General features: G+C 38.5%; 1 protein-coding gene across 3 annotated transcripts in view; it reads left to right on the top strand.

The window, feature by feature from the left end:
• Positions 1-21,811, top strand: part of PLCE1 (phospholipase C epsilon 1) — a 327,344-nt gene that overhangs the window by 19,545 nt on the left and 285,988 nt on the right. For all 3 annotated transcript variants that reach the window (XM_047702042.1, XM_047702044.1, XM_047702043.1), the window contains exon 2: positions 19,384-20,919. In XM_047702042.1, coding sequence (XP_047557998.1) covers positions 19,738-20,919 — 1,182 coding nt within the window. In that variant the 5' untranslated portion in view covers positions 19,384-19,737. The remainder of the gene's footprint in view (positions 1-19,383; positions 20,920-21,811) is intronic.

Genomic DNA, 21,811 nt, shown 5'->3' on the forward strand with positions numbered 1-21,811 from the left:
GCCAGATTTCTTCACCATTTCTCTCTCAGTAGGTCCCTTTCACAAGGCATCCCTTACGAGTAAACCTCACCTCTTTCCAGATCAGCAGGAAAGGATATCACAAACTCCTTTACAAGGCAGCTAAGAAGTTAGCATCTTGCCCTGTTTTTTGTTGTTGTTGTGATAAAGTACACATAACATAAAATTTGTCATTTTAACCATTTTTAAGTGTACAGTTCAGTGGCATTAAGTAGAGTCACATTTTTGTGCAGCCATCCATACCATCCATCACCAGAACTAGTTCATCGCCCCAAACTGACACTCTGTACCGTTTCAGCACTAACTCTCTACCACCTTTTTTAAGGCCCTGGTGGATCATGGGTAATGATATCAGTGCCATTACACAAAAGCCTCTCCCCCGGTGAGTTTAGCCTCCTCATGTTTAATACAGTATCATCGATGTAGTCTGAAGACAACTGGCACCAGAGTCACCCGGTTGGTTGGGAGAAGGGGAAGTGCTTGTTGAAATTTAGATCTCCCCTCTCCTTCCTGAATCAGAATCTCTCACTCAAGCCTGTGCATTTGTGCCAAGTCCCCCACATGATTATGAAGCTGATGTAAATGTGAGAATCACTGGTTTCAGCCTCATGGGAAGAACACATGAGAAAATTATTAGCAAGAGCATAGAAGGCTTGCTATGGGGAAGTAGCTACCTGCATTTGAATATCTGCTTCCCCAGTGGAAAGCTGAATAATTCTGGGCAGGTTGCTTAATCTCTAAACCTGTTTTCTTATCTCTAAGTTGGAAATTGTGGTCTTAGTACATATGTCACCAGAGTTGCTATGATGATTGAATAAGACACAAGATGCTCAGATAGGTGCCTCGCGTGGACCTTCTCAGGTCTTGATGTGGCCCAGAGGTGATGACCCAGGAGACTGCTTTACACAGGGTAGTTCTGTTTTCTTGAGGAATTATGGGTAAATGGATCAAAATTTGCTATTCCAAAAGTGTTTTGTCTTTGGCTGCCATCCCACTGCAGGAAAGAAGCCAGCATTGTTAGTCAGGATAGGACATACATAGATATGCTCGCAGCAATTGATAGGGTAGAATATTTTTCTTGAAAAATCTTTTCAGAGATGGGTTCATGTGGAGAAATTCCTGCGAGAAATGGTTAGGTGATTAATAGTAATGCATGTAGTGCTTAGCTGTGGGAAATAATTAAGAAAATAAGGCTTTGGCACCTGTCCCGGAATACTTACCACCACCCCACTTTGGAACAAGGGCAATTAAGGTTGTGTAAAGAATGTTCTGGATGGCTGGTGCAATAGTAGTTTCAGAGTGAGTCGCAGTCACTGGCCAGAGAAACTTCCTGAATAGAGTGTAGCTCTGCAGAAAGGAAGGTAGAGGGGGCTCAGGAGTGATGAACAGGACACAAAAATGGGGGTGAATAGGCAGGTTCGGGGAACAACAGACCAGACCACCCTGGCTGAAGGGAATATCATATTAGTGCGTTGGAGAGTGTGGTTTTGATTAGATCACCTTCCAACTTGGCTCCATTTGGCCTAGTTTAATATTATAAAATATCACCTGAACCTAGCATATATCTCTTTGATAAATTTTAATTAGAATCTGTAGTTTTATGGACTATTTTTACTTAGTGCTTAGCATAAGATTTGGGACATAGGTGTTCAAAAATTTTTGTTGAAAAAGTGAATGAATGAATCTTATCCTTTGGTTGACCAGCCCTTGCAAGAAAGGTTGATCAGTCTGGAGGTTCTTGTACTCCAAAGATAGGACAGTATTACAAATATATCGAACAGGTGAGATTAGGCATGATTTAAGGGGGGCATTTTCCACAATCTCCTCCTTTTTAAAATAGTGCTTAGGGTGTGTTGATGTTTATATAGATTTCATTATGTCCAAAAGTTATTCCTTTGAACGATATAATATTAAAAGGAACAAGATACAAATGGAAAATATGGTAAAGTTTCAGTTCTGTAAAAGATATATGTTCATGGGGGGAAAACTGGAAGTTATAAAAAAAATTAGGACTTACCTAATGATCTTACCTCATGTTTTCTACTTTATGCTTATCAGACTTTTTAAAAATTTTTCTACAGTAAATCTGTTACTCTTATAATCAGAAAAATACAACATGTGTTATTTGTTAAACAATATAGAATGTGGTACAACACTCTTGCCAAAACTTGCTTTGTTTTTTGTTTGTTTGTTTGTTTGTTTTTTAGCTCTGGAACTCATAAAAACCATAACTGATACTTGGAATAATGATAAAGTGGTAACAAAAATGAACTCTACCTTACCAGGTGTCATATGACATCATTGATTTACTGTGGAGCCCACACCACCCAGGTCCTGAGATTGGCCAACTCATGGCTCCTTGCTTCCACCCGCATATCCTCACCCTCCCTGGATACCTACTGCCCTCCATCACCTGTTGGAGGCTCACGAATGTCCTCAAAGCTGGTAATGCATGTTGGAGCTACCTTGCTTGCTTCAGATTGTGTTCTTTGCAAACAGCTCTGTACTTTGGGTTACACTGCCCTGAAAAATAGCAGAAGCATCAAGGTATTGGCCTACAGACGAAAAAAATTTAACCAACTGAGCCACCCAGGCGTCCCCAGACTAAAAAAAATTTAAATAACAGCAACAAAATAACAGCAAAACCCAAAAACGTATTTGCTTGGTTTTCTTTTCAATTAGGTAAAAAGTATGAATAATGTTTCTCCTCCCTCTTGGATGATGACTTCTTAGTGATAAATCCGAGGTACAGCTAAAATGAACTTTGAGTGTTAATGAGGTATCCCATTTGCATTTTTAACCCTACTGAAAACAAGCCATTAGAATAATATCAACTGTTTGTCAGCTGTTGGCTTGGGCTTTCACCCAGAATTTGATGTCACTGGTGGGCATCCATAAGGAACAGGAATTATTTTTAAGCTTGTTGACCAGAGGACCTCTGAAGATCTTCACTGGTATGGTGTTAAAAATAATGCAAATATAAAAAAGAAAATGGCTAGAAATGGTTATCTTATGTATTAAGTATGTGGATTTAAAATGCTTTCCATCTGTTGGGGCTTTATGAGAGAGCCTCTATGAAACTGGAGAGTTATTTAGTCTGGAAAACGTTTTACTCCGCAAGATGATGAAATGTAAGCTAGGTATCAGATGTGGGGGAACCAGGTAGGAGGGAGATCAAGCACAGCCATGAATAAAGAGTTTGCAGGAGCTGAATCATATCCCATTTTGATTAAATCAAGATCATTTTACTGAGAGACTGTAATGTGAGAATATGCTAAGGTAGTGGAGCAGTTCTATTATGTTTATCTCATCCAGAGTGAGTTAGTTTTCATCACATGTATTTTTAATTCTTTGGAAAGACAATTACATTAATTGAGGAATGACTTATAGAATACCCGTTTGAAGAAAAAAACATTTAGTGAATGGGTGTGTTGATATTGCAAACTATCAGCTAGTTAAAAATTGCTTGTAATATGAGCCAAAGGTGGCAGTTGGCTGTTTGGGGAAGCCTGTTATGTTTTTAATGCAGAAGATGGGTAGTACATGAGCTTCAAGGAAGCAGCTCTGGGTTCTTCCCCGTGTTTCTCTTCCCCTTCATTGCAGGGCTTCCAAAATGTCTGCCTTGACCTGATATTAGAACTTTCCAGCACCTATCCAGGATGGTCCTATTGCTTCTGCTGCCATTGTGCTTAGCAAGGATAGGGTAACTTCCACAACCTTCTATCAACCCATAACCTTCCATTCCATCTCCAAGACATGGCCAAAACTCCTTCTCTCCTCCATTTTCTCTCTGGCTTCATTTACCAGGTCAGAGTCCTCTTTTAAGGACTGTGACATTCTCTGGGAAGTCTTCTCTGATAAGATTTGAGCACAAGCTGATTTCTGCCATCTCTTATCTTCACTTTTTATCAGTTGCACAGTTAGTACACACACTGTTGAATGATTCTCTCAATTTTTAACTCCCTGCCTGGATTATTCAGGATTTTATGATATTAGCTCATATCCTAAGTTTCTTCTTTATGGCTCTGTAACAGTGAAATGATTTTCCTGTGGCAGGGGTTGTGCCTTTCTCTTCTTCTGAAGTCATGTAGTCCCTTGCACATATGTGCTAACACCCAGTAAACTTGTAGAGCTCAACTTAACAAATAATTCAGCTGCTTGCCCTGGATGCGATAAAAAATCACCACCTACTAACATACAAATAACATTCTACACAGAACAATACATGAGCAAGTATTTATTGGACCTTTATTATTATAGTCCTCAGAGGGGATTTAAAAGAAATAAACATGGTTCTACATTAGGAGGGAGTATGTGATGACTCTGGATATAATGATAAGAATACAGTGTACCATTTTTTGAGGGATTACCATCTCATAGGATTATTGTGAGGTTATATGAGAAACTATGATTCCTCCCCCACCTTCCATGTTACAGATATAAAAACTAAGCCTTAGTAAAGTTAAATGGATATGGGATCCAAACTCAGATTGAAGGATTCCACTGTACTAGTGCTATGTCAGCACCATATTGTACAGTTGAGCAGGTCGTTCAGTGCTTGGAGGTGCCTGGCCAAGAGCACAAGTGGGATTGAAATGCAGCCTGCAGGCCCCTTGGGAAGCTGATAGGGGGAAGTATACAGTTGGAAGAGTGTATACTGTGTAGCACTTGAAATGTGGCTAGTGCAGCTTAGGTGCTGAATTTTTAATTCTACTTAGTTTAAATTAATTTTTTACTTAAACTTAAGTGGCCACATATGGCTAGAAGCTACTATATCAACACAGGTCTAAAATTTAAATAAATGGAATTATTCAGTGCTTGGCTTCTTTCACATAACCTAATGTTTTTAAGATTCATCCATGTATGTTACATAATCAGGAGATCATTCCTTTTATTTCTGAGCAGACTTTGATAGTATGAATATACAACAGGTGGTTTATTTATCTTTTGATAGATTTTTGGGTCATTTCCCAACAGTTTGGGCTGTTATGAATAAAGCTGCTAAAGATATTTGCATACAAGTCTATTTGTGGGTGTATGCTTTTATTTTTCTTCTACCAGTGGAATTTTTGGGTCATCTGGTAAATGTATATTTAACTTTGTAAGAAGCTGCCAAACTGTTTTCAAAAGTGGCTGTATCACCTTATATTCCCACCACAATATTCCAGTTTCTCCAAGTTTGCACCAACTTTGGTATGGTCATTTTAGTATTAGCTGTTCTAGTGGGGATGAAGTTCTATCTCATTGTGATTTTAATTGGTATTTCCCTGGTGACTGATAACCTTGAACATCTTTTCATGTGCTTGTTGGTCATTTGTATTCTTTTGTAAGGTGCTTTTTCAAACTTTTGCCCATTTAAAAAAAATAGGGTTGTTTGTCTACTTATTATTGCATTATAGTAGTTTTTTATGTGTTCTAGAAGCAGATCCTTTATTAGATATTTATCTTACAAGTATTTTCTACCATACAATAATGGCTTGTCTTTTGAAGAGCAGATGTTTTTAATTATGTTGCAATTTATCAATTGTTTTTCTTTTGTGGTTTATACTTTTGTGTTCAGAAATTTCTGCTTGTTCCAGTAGTTGTAAAAATTTTCTCCTATGTTTCCTATTAGAAGTTTTATAATTTTAGCTTTTACACTTAGTATCCATTTTGTGATCCATTTTGAGTTAACTTTTATTTGTGGTATGAGGAAGGGATTGAACTTCATATTTATTTCATACAGAAATTTTGTTGATCTGTCACAATTTGCTTATAGGCTATTCATATATGTTATTTTATGAAAGATCTATTCAAGTCTCTTGTCCATTTCAAAAAACTCATGTTGTTAACTGCTTATTACTGAGTTATAAGAGTTTTATGTATAGTCTAGATACAGGAATGTTTTCATGTGTATGTTTTGAGAATATTTTCCCCCAATCTGTAGCTTGTCTTTTTGTTCGTTCTTTCTTTCTTTCTTTCTTTCTAGAGCAGAAGTTTAAACTTTTTAAAAATTTTGATTAAGTTCATTTTACCTTTTTTTTTCCTTTGTGGTTAGTTCTTTTTGTGTCCTAAGAAATTTTTCTGTATCCCGAAGTCATGAAGATTTTTCCTGTTTTCTTCTAGATATTTTGCGGTTTTAGGTTTTCATTTTAGCTTTATGATTCATACTGAATTAATTACTGTGATGGTGTGGTACAGGGGTTGATGTTCATTACTTTTATTTTTGGATTCAGTACTATTCATTGACTGTCCTTCTCCCACTGAATTACCTCCGTATCTTTGTTTAAAAGCCAATTGACTGTATATGTGTAGGTGTATTTCTGGATATTCTATTCCATTGATCTAAATTTCTGTCCTTATGCCAGTAACATACTGTTCAGGTTACTGTGGCTTTGTAGTAGTGTTGAAATTAGATTGTGTAAGTCCTCCAGCTTGTTCTCCCTTTAATTGTTTTGCTACTCTCGGTCCTTTCCATTTTCCATGAATTTGTGAGTTTGTTTCAATACTTGAAAGTCAAACAATGTAATTTACCAAGGAGAAAAACCATGCAGTCATCTTAATAAATGCAGAAAAAGCACTGGGCAAAACTCTTTTGTGATAAAAACTTCCAGCAAACGAGGGATGCAAGGGAACACCCTCAGTTTAATAAAGGGCATTTATAAGACACAGCTAACCTCATATTAAATAGTGTTAAATACTCTCCCTCAAAGAATGAGAACAAGGCAAGGTCTTCATATTTAATTTGGTATTATAATTGGAGATCCTCACCAATGCAATAAGGCAAGAATAAAAGGTATACATTTTGGAAAGGAATAAATAAAACTTTCTTCATTTGAAAATGACATGGGGCGCCTGGGTGGCTCAGTCGTTGGACGTCTGCCTTCGGCTCAGGTCATGATCCCAGGGTCCTGGGTTCTAGCTCTGCATCGGACTTCCTGCTGGGTCAGAAACCTGATTCTCCATCTCCCACTCCTCCTGCTTGTGTTCCCTCTCTTGCTATGAATCTCTCTGTCTAATAAGTAAAATCTTAAAAAAAAAAAAAAAGAAAAAGAAAATGACGTGGATTTCTGTGTAGAAAATTCTAAGTCATTTACAAAATATCTGTGGAAATAATAATGGAACTTAGCAAGTATAGGTTATAATGTCTAGACACAATAGTTGTATTTCTGCATACTATTAACAAACAACTGGAAATTGAAACATAAAATAATTCCATTTATAGTAGCAACACTAACATAGGGACAAATTTAACAAAAGATGTGCAAGACCTCTGTATAGATAAATATAAAATACCACTGAGATAAATTAAAGAAAATATATGTGGAGTTACCAGGTTGAACACATGGAGATTTGGGGAGGGTGGTGTGCTTGGAGAGGGCACAGATGCTACTTGCTATTTTCCCGTATTTTGTCTCCTGAATCTCTTCCATGTAGTTTTTCCTGAGTTATAAATTTATAATAAACCAGTAATCTATGTCTCAGCCTTTCAGCCATCACTTTCAAAGTAGCAAATTCACTGTGGAACAAAGTGACAGCAAATGTCAGATTCTCCGGAGAAAGACAACTATCATGTGATCTCCCTGATATGTGGAAGTGGAGATGCAACGTGGGGGGTTTGGGAGATAGGAAAAGAATAAATGAAACAAGATGGGATCGGGAGGGAGACAAACCGTAAGAGACTCTTTTTTTTTTTTTGTAAAGTTTTTATTTATTTATTTGATAGAGAGAGATCACAAGTAGGCAGAGAGGCAGGCAGAGAGAGAGGAAGGGAAGCAGGCTCCCTGCTGAGCAGAGAGCCCGATGCTGGGCTCAATCCCAGGACCCTGGGATCATGACCTGAACCGAAGGCAGAGGCTTCAACCCACTGAGCCACCCAGGCGCCCCAAACCATAAGAGACTCTTAATGTCACAGAACAAACTGAGGGTTGCCGCGGGGAGGGGGTAGGGAGAGGGTAGTTGGGTATGGACATTGGGGAGGGTATGTGATATGGTGAGTGCCGTGAAGTGTATAAACCTGGCAATTCACAGACCTGTACCCCTGGGGCTAATAATACATTATATGTTTATAAAAAATAAGAAAATTATTTTTTAAAATGTCAGATTCTCTTCTCTGGGCTTCCCTGGTCTAACTGCCTTGGTAGCTCTTCAGCACCTTCACGAAAGGTTCCAGATAAACCAAAAATTGTTGAGGAACCATGAGCTAATCCTTTGTTTTAATAATTTATTAAGAGTTTATATTCAGGGGCACCTGGGTGGCTCAGCGGGTTAAGCCGCTGCCTTCAGCTCAGGTCATGATCTCAGGGTCCTGGGATCGAGCCCCGCATCGGGCTCTCTGCTCAGCGGTGAGCCTGCTTCTCCCTCTCTCTGCCTGCCTCTCTGCCTACTTGTGATCTCTCTCTCTCTGTCAAATAAATGAATAAAATCTAAAAAAAAAAAAAAAAAGAGTTTATATTCAGACAGTACCATGCATGATTTGATTTTCCTGTGTCAGCTCCACAGAGATGTGTGGTTGACTCTGCCACTGCCTCTACCCAGCCTACACAATTTACTCACCCACTGTCCTCTGCTTCCTGTGAGCAAACGCAGCTCATCTGTGTGCCATTTCATAAGCAGCACACACATTGCAAAAACAGCCTGGCCATGCAGCAGCTCTTTCATCTGTGACATGCAGAAAATAGTCAAGAAGGGCTCCCCATCTCCCCAGGATCTACAAAGCTTGCTTGCTTTCTTTCTTTCTTTTTTTAAATTTGCTCTTACATGAATATCAGTTAGAACTAAGACAACTGCTAGGCCCAGTTATCATACAACATGCATATAACACCCAGTGCTCATCACATCACGTGCCATCCTTAATGCCCATCACCCAGTTACCCAATCCCCCACCCACCTCCCCTCTAGAAACCCTCAGTTTGTTTCCTATAGTTAAGAGTCTCTTATGGTTTGCCTCCCTCTCTGTTCTTATCATATTTTATTTTTCCTTCCCTTTCACTATGTTCATCTGTTTTGTTTCTTAAATTCCACATATGAGTGGAATCATGATATTTGTCATTCTCTGACTGAATTATTTCATTTAGCATAAAAACCCTCTAGTTCCATCCATGTCATTGCAAAGAGCAAGAGCTCATTCTTTTTGATGGCTGAGTAATATTCTATCAGATATATACACCCATGTATATATATATGTATATATATATGTGTGTATATGAGGTATATAATATGTGATATATATATATAACATCTTCTTTATCCATTCATCTGTTGGTGGACATCTGGGTTCTTTCCATATTTTGGCTATTGCAGACATTGTCGAAATTGCTGCTACAGGAATTCTTTTTTTTTTTTTTTAAGAATACTGAAAGTGTATTTAAAATTTAAATTCAGTTAATTAACATACTATAGTATTTGTTTCAGGGGTAAAGGTCTGCTATTCATCAGTCTTATATAATGCCCCGTGCTCATTGTAATACATACCCTTCCCAATGTCCTTCATCCAGTTACCACATCCCCTCACCCCCTCCCCTCCAGCAACCTTCAGTTTGTTTACTAAGATTGAGAGTCTCTTATGGTTTGTCTCCCTGATTGTCTTTCTTTTTTTTTTTTCTCTTCCTTTATGATCCTCTGCCTTGTTTCTTAAATTCCACATATGAGTGAGACTTACTTTGCTTAGCATAATACCCCGTGGTTCCATCCACATCATTGCAAATGGCAAGATTTCAGGGTTTTTTTCATGGCTGTGTAATATTCCATTGTGTATGTGTACCACATCTTTATCCATTCATCTGTCGATGGACATCTGGGCTCTTCCCACAGTTTGGCTATTGTGGACATCACTGCTATAAACATTGGGGTGCGGGTACTCCTTTGGATCACTATGTTTGTATCTTTGGGGTAAACACCCAGTAGTATAGGAATTCTTTTTTAAATTGATGATGTTCTTAAGGATGAGGCTAAGGTGTGGATTTACTGTATTAGATAAAACGGTAGTCCCTTTTATCTCCTTTTATCTTACGTAAAGGAGTGATATGGTGAAAATAATGTTTGGAGAATATTTTTCTGCACTTGATCTTAACCAAAAGGCAGACAAGTGGTGGGAACTATTTTTCTGAAAATCATATGGGTTGGAATGAAACAGGAGGAGGTTAGAATTAGGAAACTGAAAGTGCCTAAGGAATCCAGGTCCTAATGGACAAGGATTGTGTTCAAAGAGCCATGGAAAAGAAGAAGAGAATAAAATGTCTATTGAGACTATATACCTGGAAACTATACCAGAAATGTAGGGTGCAGGGTATCTATAAATCTCCTTAAGTTGAAAGATGCAAGGTCTCTGTTCGTCACAAGCTTTCAATCCATGCAGGGGTCGTATACAATCAATTGCTACAGTATAGTGTTTCATGACAGGTTGTACTGGTGAAATGTAGTTCTTTTTGTGGGAAACAGATGAGAACAATTAATGCTGTCAAGTAGGTATCAGGGAGGGCTACAGAGGGGAGATGCCATTTAAGTTGGGCGAAGGAGTCTTAGCAGAGTTAGGAAACAGTGGGAAGGGAAATGCACAGAAGCATTAAAGCTAGGCTGATTGAATACATGGCAAAAAGACATGTATGATAGGATATCTTCTCCTTAGGGGGTATTGGTCAGTGGTGAAGCTGGAAAAAATAGACTGGGACTAAATCATGGAGGGTCTCTTGCCACCTTCTGCTGCTCACTTTTGTCCCTTCTCATCTCTCTTATCAAAAACATGCATCTTGGGGCGCCTGGGTGGCTCAGTGGGTTAAGCCTCTGCCTTCGGCTCAGGTCATGATCTCAGGGTCCTGGGATCGAGCCCCATGTCGGGCTCTCTGCTCAGCGGGGAGCCTGCTTTCCTCCCTCTCTCTCTGCCTGCCTCTCTGCCTACTTGTGATCTCTGTCAAATAAATAAATAAAATCTTAAAAAAAAAAACATGCATCTTTGTGTGCATGTGTGCACATATACATAACTGCAGAAATTCTTTACATGATTGTACTACAGCAAAGGAGAGGGAGTCCTGTGAGTGTCAGAACACTGCAATCCTATCTACCTCCAATCTTGGATTAAATTTCTAATAATGTCTGTGACTCCACATTTCTGGGAGAGAAGTAAGGGGTGATTTGCAGGCTGATCAGAGACTGTTTACAGTGAGGATTTCCTTTCTTTGTGAGTTTGACAATTGAGAATTAACCTGTAATGAACAAACTTTTTTTGTGATCCTCTATTTTACTATATGGCAACCTTATCAATGTATTAGTTCAAAAATATTTGCATAACTTTGGCATCTACCTATACGTTAATTCCTGATGTTTAATATACACAAGTATAAAGATTAAGGTGTCTCTGGGTTTTCTGGGTCACCAGTCTAGCCTCCCAGACTTTGAAACTTTTCTGATAAAGGGAGTGGAAGTCATGAAGGGTTAAGTCTGTGGGGTTCTTGGAAAATGACCCAGATTAATGCACCAGTGCCTTTGGGGAATGTTTTAAAAGCTTTGTTTCTTTGTAAATTATGGAGTTTCCATCATAATGTTCAGAGAAAAGAGGTCAGGAGAGAGTGGAGCAGCAGACATTCAGTGGAGAAGAGCGATGACTGACTCATCATGTAGGGTTTGGGTGTGGGTGTGCCTGTAGTAGGGAGAAAGGGAGGAAGAGCTACGCAGGCAAAATATTTTCCTTAATCTCTTTGCAGAGTGGGCTTTGTGGAAGAGAATGCATAAGTAAATAACTGTCGTATGGTTGTTTATCTGTCATATACACAATACTATAAGTGAGTCTATAAAATCCTTTAAGTTTGAAGATGAAATAGAAATATTACATCCCATTACCAGCTTTAACAGTTGCCCTAGTATTTCTCTTCATGATGGTGAAATTACTGAACAGCTTTCACTTTCTTTAATTGGATTAAATGTTCTCCTAAGAACTTCAGATGAATTCATAGTTGTGCATTGTATTTTCCTACTTCTTTATCTTTCTTTACTCTATTCCTTTTACCCAAGGTCTCTTTTTTTGTTACGGATAAGAGTAATTGCTACCTCTCCGTAAAGTTCCAAGTTCAATCCCCCACCCTCAGAGCTTTACTGATTTCCTGGTCTACAACTACCTTGCTTCTGAACTTGAAATGTAATAGGTGCTTAGTAAATAATTGATAGTTGGCTCGCCTGGGTGGCTCAGTGGGTTAAAGCCTCTGCCTTCGGCTCAGGTCGTGATCCCAGGGTCCTGGGATCAAGCCCCACATCAGGCTCTCTGCTCCTCAGGGAACCTGCTTCCTCCTCTCTCTCTCTCTGCCTGCCTCTCTGCCTACTTGTGATCTCTGTCAAATAAATAAATAAAATCTTTACAAAAAATAAGTAAGTAAATAAATAAATAATTGATAGTTATAGTTTTTGTTGTTCTTGTTGTTAAATCCCACCTCCTTCTGACATTTACAATCATAAAAAACAATGTGCTTTTATTTAATATTTTTCTCATTTAATTGTTCTTTATGACACAGAAGATTTCATCTAGCCCAGAAACATAAAAGTAGAGACATACTGTAAATTAGTGAATATAATTTTCCTTCCAATGCAGGAATTCTCTCTCTACAGCTTCTTTGTTATATTATATCTCTACTTTTCAATAAGCCATTCAAATACTCTGAGCATCATAAAATGGGGGTGATAACGGTATTCACCTTTATTAGTTAGGAGAAGGTTTGGATGTGAGTGACAGAAAACCTAAAATAATGGCTTTAAGAACATAAAATTTTCTTTTTCTTTCCCCCAAATCCAGGAAACAAGCACCCAGGCTTCTATCTTATCTCTTTACTATGAAAAAGGTGTCCCATTCTTATATTTACCTCATGGTCTAATATGGCTGCTTCAGCTCCAGTCATCATGGTTCCCTCCAGTCAGCAGAAAGGAGAAAGAGGAAGGAGAAAGGCACACGCTTTCTGTTCAAAGACACTTCCCAGAGATAGCAAACCACTTCTGTTTATTTCTAATTAGTAATAACTTAGTGACATGAGTACATCTAGCTAATAGTAAGGCCAATAGAGGGATGGCCATATGCTTGGCTAAAATTTAGAGGTTCTATTACTGAGAAAAACGAGAACAGATTTTTGGGAACAGTTAGTAGTTCCTGCTACTGATAATGTTATTATAAAAATTAAATGAGGTATTGGGGCGCCTGGGTGACTCAGTGGGTAAAAGCCACTGCTTTTGGCTCAGGTCATGATCCCAGGGTTCTGGGATAGAGCCCCGCATCGGGCTCTCTGCTCAGCAGGAGGCCTGCTTCTCTTCCTCTCTTTCTCTGCCTGCCTCTCTGCCTACTTGTGATCTCTGTCAAATAAATAAATAAATAATCTTGAAAAAAAAATACATTTAAAAAAAATTAAATGAGGTATTATGTACACTGTGCTTAGAACATGTCTGACATATGATACATGCTCAATAAGTAGTTATGAGCCATTATTTTTATAATTAACCGTTATAGATAGTATTCATTCACTCTAATATTTGTTCAACACCTATCAAACACCTGCTATGCTAAAAACTGTGCCTCTCTCTATTTAAATCCCCCTATCAACAATGAGAAGACCACCATCCAAGATAGCTTCTCCTTTGTTAAACAGATACAAGTTAGAGAATACTTTATCACAGTAAGCCAAAGCATACCTCCCCAGTAATTCATTTGTTTTGGCCCTGATCCTACCTTTTGAAACAATATGTAACCAGACTATTTCCTCATCTCAGTTCTTCAAATATATGAAGATGGCTATTAAGCCTTCCACTTAGTTTTCTGGCTCTAAGCAGGCATTTTATTGACTCATTTGTCTAGCACACATTTTGGCAAACTTTTTATATAAAGCTCTAGATGGTGAATATTTCTGGCTTTGCGGGCTATATGGTTTCTGTCACAGTTTCTCAGCTCTATCATTGTAATGCAAAAGCAACCATATACATTACATAAATGAATGGTCATGGCTGTGTTCCAATAAAATTTTATTTACAAAAACAGCAGGTCAGATTTGGACTTCTGTCTGTAGCTTGCCAGCCCCTGATTTAGCCCATGGAAATTTGTCTATAAGGTTATTTGTAACTTACATTTCTCTATCTTGAAGATAAAAACTTACTCTGTGTCACTCCTGATTCTTCTTAAACCTTTCATTTCTTTTTCTTGCCTTACCACTTTGGCTAGGATTTCTAGCACACCTGGCATCATCTCTCTAGCCATACTTCATGGCCAATCATTTCTCTAAACCTATTACCCATCCCAATTCATCTCTAGTTTGGAAATGCTACTTTGACAAATTCCTTCTTATTCTGCCATATTCTTAACCACATATCCTTTGATCTCTCTCAGACTGGTCCTTCTCTAGGCTTCCCTACAAACCACATTAAGAAAAGAAGAATCTTTTTCTCCATCTCTTTCTTCTTCAGAACTTTTAGACTGTGATCTTTATTCAGTGCTTCAGGTTTTCTTCAGCCAACTGTCTAATGCTAGTTATAACTTTAACCTAACCCATCATCCCTCACAGATGACCTAGGGCTAACCAAGAGGAGGTAGGTAGAAAATTAATGTTTATTAATTGACATATAAATTATGTTTTCATTCTAATGTTACAGAAATAGGAAGTATAATTTGGAATTGATCATATAACCAGCTCATGGTCATGCAGCTGGAATTCAGGGAGTCAGTCCCAGTTATAGAATTGAAATTTAAATTTGAGTGAACCTGGTGAGTGGAGTGGGGGCATCTTGCCAAAGTAAATTCAACACTATGTCACCAACAGAGCTGCTCAACTTTACAGGGCATAGAATAACAAATATTTTCCCCAGACTTTTGGTTTCCAAAGCATTTTTAAAAACATTTTATTTATTTGAGAGAGAGAGAGAGATAGTGAGAGAGAGCAAAATCAGGGGAAAGAGGGAGAAGCAGGCTCCCCAACATGGGGCTCAATCCCAAGGTCCTGGGATCATTATCCAAGAGCTGAAGGTAGACGCTCAAATTACTGAGCCAGCCAGGTGTCCTCCAAAGCATTTTCTCCACAGTCTGATGGAATAGCCAGTTTTATTTCTGTCTTACATGTGAGGAAATCAAACCAAACCCAACATGGTTAAAATATTTGCATGAAGTACTAGGGGCCTATATCTTATTGTTTTTCACCGTGAGAATCCACATTTGCTCTTTTCTGAAAAGGACACCCTGCCTCTTTATCTTGCTAATTCCTTCTTATCTTTCAAAAATTCAGCTTGATCACCATCTTTTCCAGGAAACCCTCCCTGCATTCACCCCTGCCTTGTCCCCACTATCTGATTTACATGTTCTTTCTCTGTGTTAACCCACATTATAAGCCTATTTACACTTTACCTTACGTGATGATTTATTAGCTTATAAAGAAATCAGGGGCAGATTCCTGCCTCATTTAGTATTGTATTCAATAAGAATATTTTGAATAAAAGAATGACCTGAGGGGCACCTGGGTGGCTCAATGGTTAAGCCTCTGCCTTCGGCTCAGGTCATGATCTCAGGGTCCTGGGATCAAGTCCCACATCGGGCTCTCTGCTCTGCAGGGAGCCTGCTTCCTCCTCTCTCTCTCTCTCTGCCTGCCTCTCCTCCCACTTGTGATCTCTCTCTGTCAAATAAATAAAATCTTAAAAAAAAAAAAAAAAAAAAAAAAGAATGACCTGAGATGGAGTCTTTAGTCCTTGGTTCTGATTACAGCTGGAGGCAAAACAAAGATCTCAGCCTTCCAGAGACAAACTCAAATAAAAGAGGATCCTCCCAGAAACCATGGAACCCATCAGCTAACAGACATTGGGAATTCAAACCCATGAGGTTTCAAACTAGGTAGTAAGAAAGCAGCATACTATGGTGAAGAGCATAGATTCTGGAGTCAGGTTTCTTGGGTTTGAATTCTGACTCCACCATTTTCCAGCAGTGTGATCTTTGGCAAGTGACTTAGCTTCTCTGTGCTTTGATTTCTAATCTGTCAAATATGGATAACAATAGAACTGATCTGTATTAGTTCTCTCTTGCTGTGTAACAAATTACCTCAAAACAGTGTCTCAAAACAATAAACATTTATCTCACATTTTCTGTGGTTCAGAATTTTGGGAGCTGAGTGGTTTTGGTACAGGTTTGTTCATGAGGTTCAAATCGATATGTAGACATGTAGACCATGGCTGCAATCACGTGAAGGCTTGACGTGTTGGAGGAACCCTTTCCAAGATGGCTCACACCAGTGGCTATTGGCAGAAGGCCTCAGTTCTTGTCACATGGAACTTTGCTTATGACATGGCAACTGATTTCCCCCAGAGCAAAGAAGGGGAAGAGCAAGGAAGAAACCCTAATGATTTTATGACCTTTTATGATCTATTCTCAGAAGTCATAAACTGTAACTTCCAACATATTCTGTATGTTGGAAGGCTGTCACTAAGTACAGCCCACATGCAAGGGGAAGGCAGTTAGGCTCCAGTTTTTGAAAGGAGGAGTATCAAAGAATTTGAGGACATACTTTAAAACCATCATGCTATCTTGTAGGGTTGAGTGAGAATTACATGAGATAATAATTTCCAAGTGCTTAGAACAGAAGTTAAACAGCACTTGCCTTGAATTACCTTTCTCCCATAGGTGAGAAAGGACACATTAACAGTCAATCTGAAGGCTTTGGCTTTAAAAGTTACTCTAAAAAATAGACCAAAGATAATGAAATCAAGTTAGTGCCATAAACCATTAAAATTATCTATATAGTTCTGTGGGGCGACTGGGTGGCTCAGCGGGTTAAAGCCTCTGCCTTCAGCTCAGGTCATGATCCCCGGGTCCTGCGATCGAGCCCTGCATCAGGCTCTCTGCTCAGCGGGGAGCCTGCTTCCTCCCCTCTCTCTGCCTGCCTCTCTGCCTACTTGTGATCTCTGTGTGTCAAATAAATAAATAAAATCTTAAAAAAAATTATCTATATAGTTCTTGACATGAAAAGCTATTCATGAATTTGTAAAAAAAAAAAAATAAAAAGCAGGTGTAAATCAAGAAGTACAGCATGATTAGGTGCTTGTGTAATTATATACATGTATCTCTGTGTGTTGGTGCATAGGGAGCTTCCTGTAAGGAGTTTCCTCAAAGTATTAATAGTGATTATCTCTGGATAGTGGGATTTATGTTGAGATTTTTTTCTTTGTGTTTTTCTGCATTGTTTGAATTGTTTTACACTGAGCATATCTTTCCAAAAAGTAATAGAGGTATTTTTCCAAAGAAAATAAGAAAGAAACCAAGTTAGAAGGAGAATGTGAAAGGTTTGTGGGCTGATTAACTCCCTGGGAAGTATCTGATTGATAGGGTGTCCTCTAATTTTTCAAGGTAATTGTGAAGACTGCATGTGCTGGGAGCAGGTGAGAGTTTGTGATTGCACTTGAGGGTTACATACGTAAGGGAAGAGGAGTTGCTACTTCTTTGGGACAAGAGGAAAAGGAAAAAGCAAGGGGAAGAGGGACACCTATGTGGCAAAGGGCAAAGATAGGTCTGCTGTTGACAACAGAACATGAATGCTCATCAGTTGTCTTGGAAAGGACAGCTATACCTACAAAGGAATGGTATACTTGTGATGGGCACCTATGGTCTCACAGTGCCTTGTATATCCTTGATGATTACACTTGCCATACTGGGTTGAAATTTGTTCAGTTCTTCCTCTCAATAGACTGGCAAGCAGGCCGTAGATATCTAGCCCATTACACAGTTCCCAACATAGAACAGGTTTCAGTAATTTGGAGAATAAAGATAAGCTGAATTATTTTTCAATAGTGCTTTTCATAAATTGAACATTTTTATGTCCACTAATATTCACCTGAATAATTTCTTATTCAAATAAAACAGAGGGAGGGATGCCTGGATGGCTCAGTTGGCTAAGCGTCTGCTTCAGCTCAGGTCATGATCTCAGGGTTCTGGGATCAAGCCCCACATCGGGCTCCTTGCTCAGCAGCCTTGCTCAGAAGTCTGCTGCTTCCTCCTGCTTTACTCTCTCTCTCACACAAATAAGTAAATAAAATCTTTTAAAAAATTAAAAATAAAAGGGAGTACACACACAAATTTCCATTTACCACGTCTGTTCTTTGTTCTTTTCCTTTTTTTGCCTTTAGATTATTTGAAATTTTTTTATGATTCTAATATTTTGACTTATTACCTATATCTTTTCTTAAAGTGGTTGCTTTGGGACTTAGGGTATATGTCTTTAACTTATGAAAGCCTGTGTTTGAGTAATATCATACCAATTCATGTAGAAAAAAATCTTGTAACAGTATACTTCCATTTCTCTTATCTTGACCTTCTGTTTTTATTGTCATATATTTTTCTTCTGCATTTGTTAGAAACCCCATAATACATTGCTATTACTTTTGCTTCAAAAGATCAACTATCTTAAGTGATTTACAATAAGAAAATTTGTATTTACCCACATATTTAACATTTTACATACTCTTCTTTTGCATCAATCGAGATTTCTATCTGGTATCATTTTCCTTCTGCCTAAAGGACTTCCTTTACCATTTCTTATATGCAAGTTTGCTGGTGATGAGTTCTTTCAGCTCTTGTGTGTCTAGAAAGTTTTTATTTTATTTTTGTTTTCAAAAGGTATTTTTGTTGGGCATAGAATTCTAAGTTGGCAGTATTTTTTCTTTCTTTCTTTTTTATTTTAAAGTACTAAAAGAAAGTACTTTAGAACTTTAAAGATTTAACTGCACTCTCATCTGGCTTGTATTGCTTCTTATTTTATTTTATTTTATTTGTTCATCATGTAAGTGTACTCTTTAATCCCTGTCCCCTATTTCACCCACCCCCCACCCACCTCCTCATGGCTTGCATTGTTCCTCATGAGAAGCCTGCTAACATTCTTATCTTTGTTCTTCTCCACTTAATTTGTCTTCTTTCTCCAATTTTTGTGGCCTTACTGAACTCTCAACTTTGTTTTTTCTTTAAATCAGCACTCTGTTGGGCTCAACCTGAGTTCCACTTTCCTCTCCTATAGCTAAAAGCTCTCAAGCTACAAGCTAGGGCATTTATAGGGCTCACCTCATTTGTTTGTTTTTCCTTATTTCAGGAATCACTATTCTGTATTACCTGTTGTTTGATATCTAAAAACCATTATTTCATATTTTTTTCTGATTTTTTTCAGTTGTTTAAGGTGGGGGGATAATTCTGGTCTCTGTTATTACTCCACTTTGGCTGGAAACAGAATTTCTGAAATATTAAATCAGAAAAGTACCTAAAACACTGAAAGTAGCTATCAATTGCAAAACTTCTTCCTCAAAATTGGTTCATATTTTGCATTAGCTTAGAATTATTATGAAGTTCATTTCAAAAATTTTATTTAGTGCCACAGTGTTTGACATCATGTCTTTTTCTTTCAGGAAACATTCAAACTGGAATTTTAAATCATTAGTAAGTCAGTGATGGATCAGAATTTGCAGAATGCAATCCCGAGTAAAAATCTCCAAAAGAATTACTTCAAATAATAGAGGAAAGAAAGTTGAACTGCCACCTAAAACCCTGGTCTAGAAAAACATTGCAGATGTCAGAAAGTAATAACTGGAGAAATTTATTTGGCTCTTAATGAATCTGAATCAAAAAAATTGTCACACTGTTTCTCAGAGGACTTCTGTATCTGAGAAATAATATTTTAATAATAAGTTGTTTTGTAAAAATCTTGACATGATCACCAGAGAGGAGAAACAGTAATAGCTAAAACCTGTGTATGTGTGAAGATGACGTCAGAAGAAATGGCAGCTTCTGTTCTCACACCTGTAACTCAGAGAAAAGTGACATCCACTCCATCGGCTATAGATGAAAGTAGTGAAAAGGTCTCAGACATCAGTGTTCTGAAGGCACATAGCATCAGGCAGAGTGGGCAGACTTCTACCACTGCACAGATGAACAAGCTTAAAGAAGAACCTTCTGGAAGCAACTTGCCCAAGATTCTCTCAACAGCAAGGGAGAAAATAGTGAGCGATGAGAACAGCAATGAAAAGTGCTGGACAGAAAGCACACCAGTTTCTTTGGAAAACCTTAACATTAACCAAAACGACATACTGACAAAGAGCCAGTGTTATGACACGTGCGATTCTGTCACACAGGAAGACCCATATTTGGAAACTGGAATCCCGTCCTCACTGGAAAGAAAGGTGTTCCCTGGAATTCAACTGGAAATTGATGGACCTCCCATGGACATTAGTCCCTTAGGAAGTCAGTCGGCCATCATAGAGACTGGCCAGGCACACCCTGATGGCAACACAGCAGCATTTCACTTTCACTATGAAGTTGACAGAAGAGTGTCAGATACTTTCTGTTCCCTGTCAGGCAACTTGATTTTAGATGATTGTGGAAACTGTGTACCACTGCCTGATGTTGGTGGGGAGCAAAAGAATAATTATGAGGCATATACTTGTAAACTTATGGAATTGGCTGAAAACTGTGATAATAAGAATGGGCAGCTGCAGTGTGATCATTGTGACACCTTGGATGACAAATACTTATGCTTTGAAGGTTCTTGCCAAAGGGCCAGTGTGCTATGTTCAAGTGACAGCCTTTGCAGGGAGGACTTGACTAACAATCCCCCTGCCAAGACTTTTCTGAGCCATTTTGAGGACTTCCCTGATAACTGTGAAGATGTAGAAGAAGATTTTTTTAAGAGCAAAAAGGAGAGGTCCACTTTGTTAGTGAGGAGATTTTGTAAAAATGACAGGGAAGTAAAGAAATCTGTGTATACCGGGACAAGGGCAATCATGAGGACTCTGCCTTCTGGTCACATTGGGCTGGAAGCTTACAGTTATATCGATCAGAAGAGAAGTGGTCTTTTATTGCCCTGTGGGAGAGTTCTGGAACAGCTGTCAGTGGTGGCGATTAGGCAGGATGGAAGCCAGTGCCCATCAGAAGCCCAGTGGTATCGGGTAAGAGTTAAAGTTTCTTTTTGACCACTTCTTTAAACTTGATCTTTGAAAAATCCAATTTTCCATTGTTTTAATTCATGGAAAGTGTTAAGTTCTGTCAAACTGTGATTCTTAGGGGAAGTGTTTTGTAGTTACTAGAAACTAGTAGACCTTACAGATACTCCAATCAGTAGCTGTTAAGATTGAGTTAACTTTGCAACAATTTAAGTATACATGTAAAATACACATATATATGTCATCAGGAGTGCAGATTAGGGAGACTCCCAGGTTACTGTATGTAGGATTATAACACAGACTCCTGATAGTGGGAAAGCAGCTCCACTGACTGATTACCTAGTCATGTCCTTCGGAGGTAGATGCTTATGTCTTCCTTCAGACATGTTTTTAGGTTGCAGGACCTAAAAGAATTTAAAATCTGGTTTCTTCCATTTTCCAACCAATGTTCCCAGTATCTTCCCTTTTTGCCTTTTTTGTGCCATGGACCCCTTTGGCAATTTGGTGAAGTCTGTGGACTCAGAATAATGCTTTTAAATGCATCAAATGAAATACAAAGTGTTATAAAGGACACAGATGATGTGGCCATATGTATACATACCAGGAAATTGTTTGAAATTACGTTGTATAGCAGGGTAGGTGCTTCTTTATTAACACATTAAACAGTGACATTCAGTGAGGTGATGACTACTGTAATTTCTAAGTGGTAAGGGATGTCAGTAAGGAATGGTTTCCCTGTGACTTTCCCAGTTTAGCCCTGCAAATCCCACATCCAGGGAAACCTCTCAGTCCCGGGCTGACCAGGGCAGTTGGTCACCCTAAATATAAATATTCTTTTAGGGTTTTGACCACGACTGTAATATATGGACATATCTGTGATTTCTATCGGTGACAAGAT

The sequence above is a fragment of the Lutra lutra genome, chromosome 14 (genome assembly GCF_902655055.1).
Source record: "Lutra lutra chromosome 14, mLutLut1.2, whole genome shotgun sequence".
NCBI lineage: Eukaryota > Metazoa > Chordata > Mammalia > Carnivora > Mustelidae > Lutra > Lutra lutra.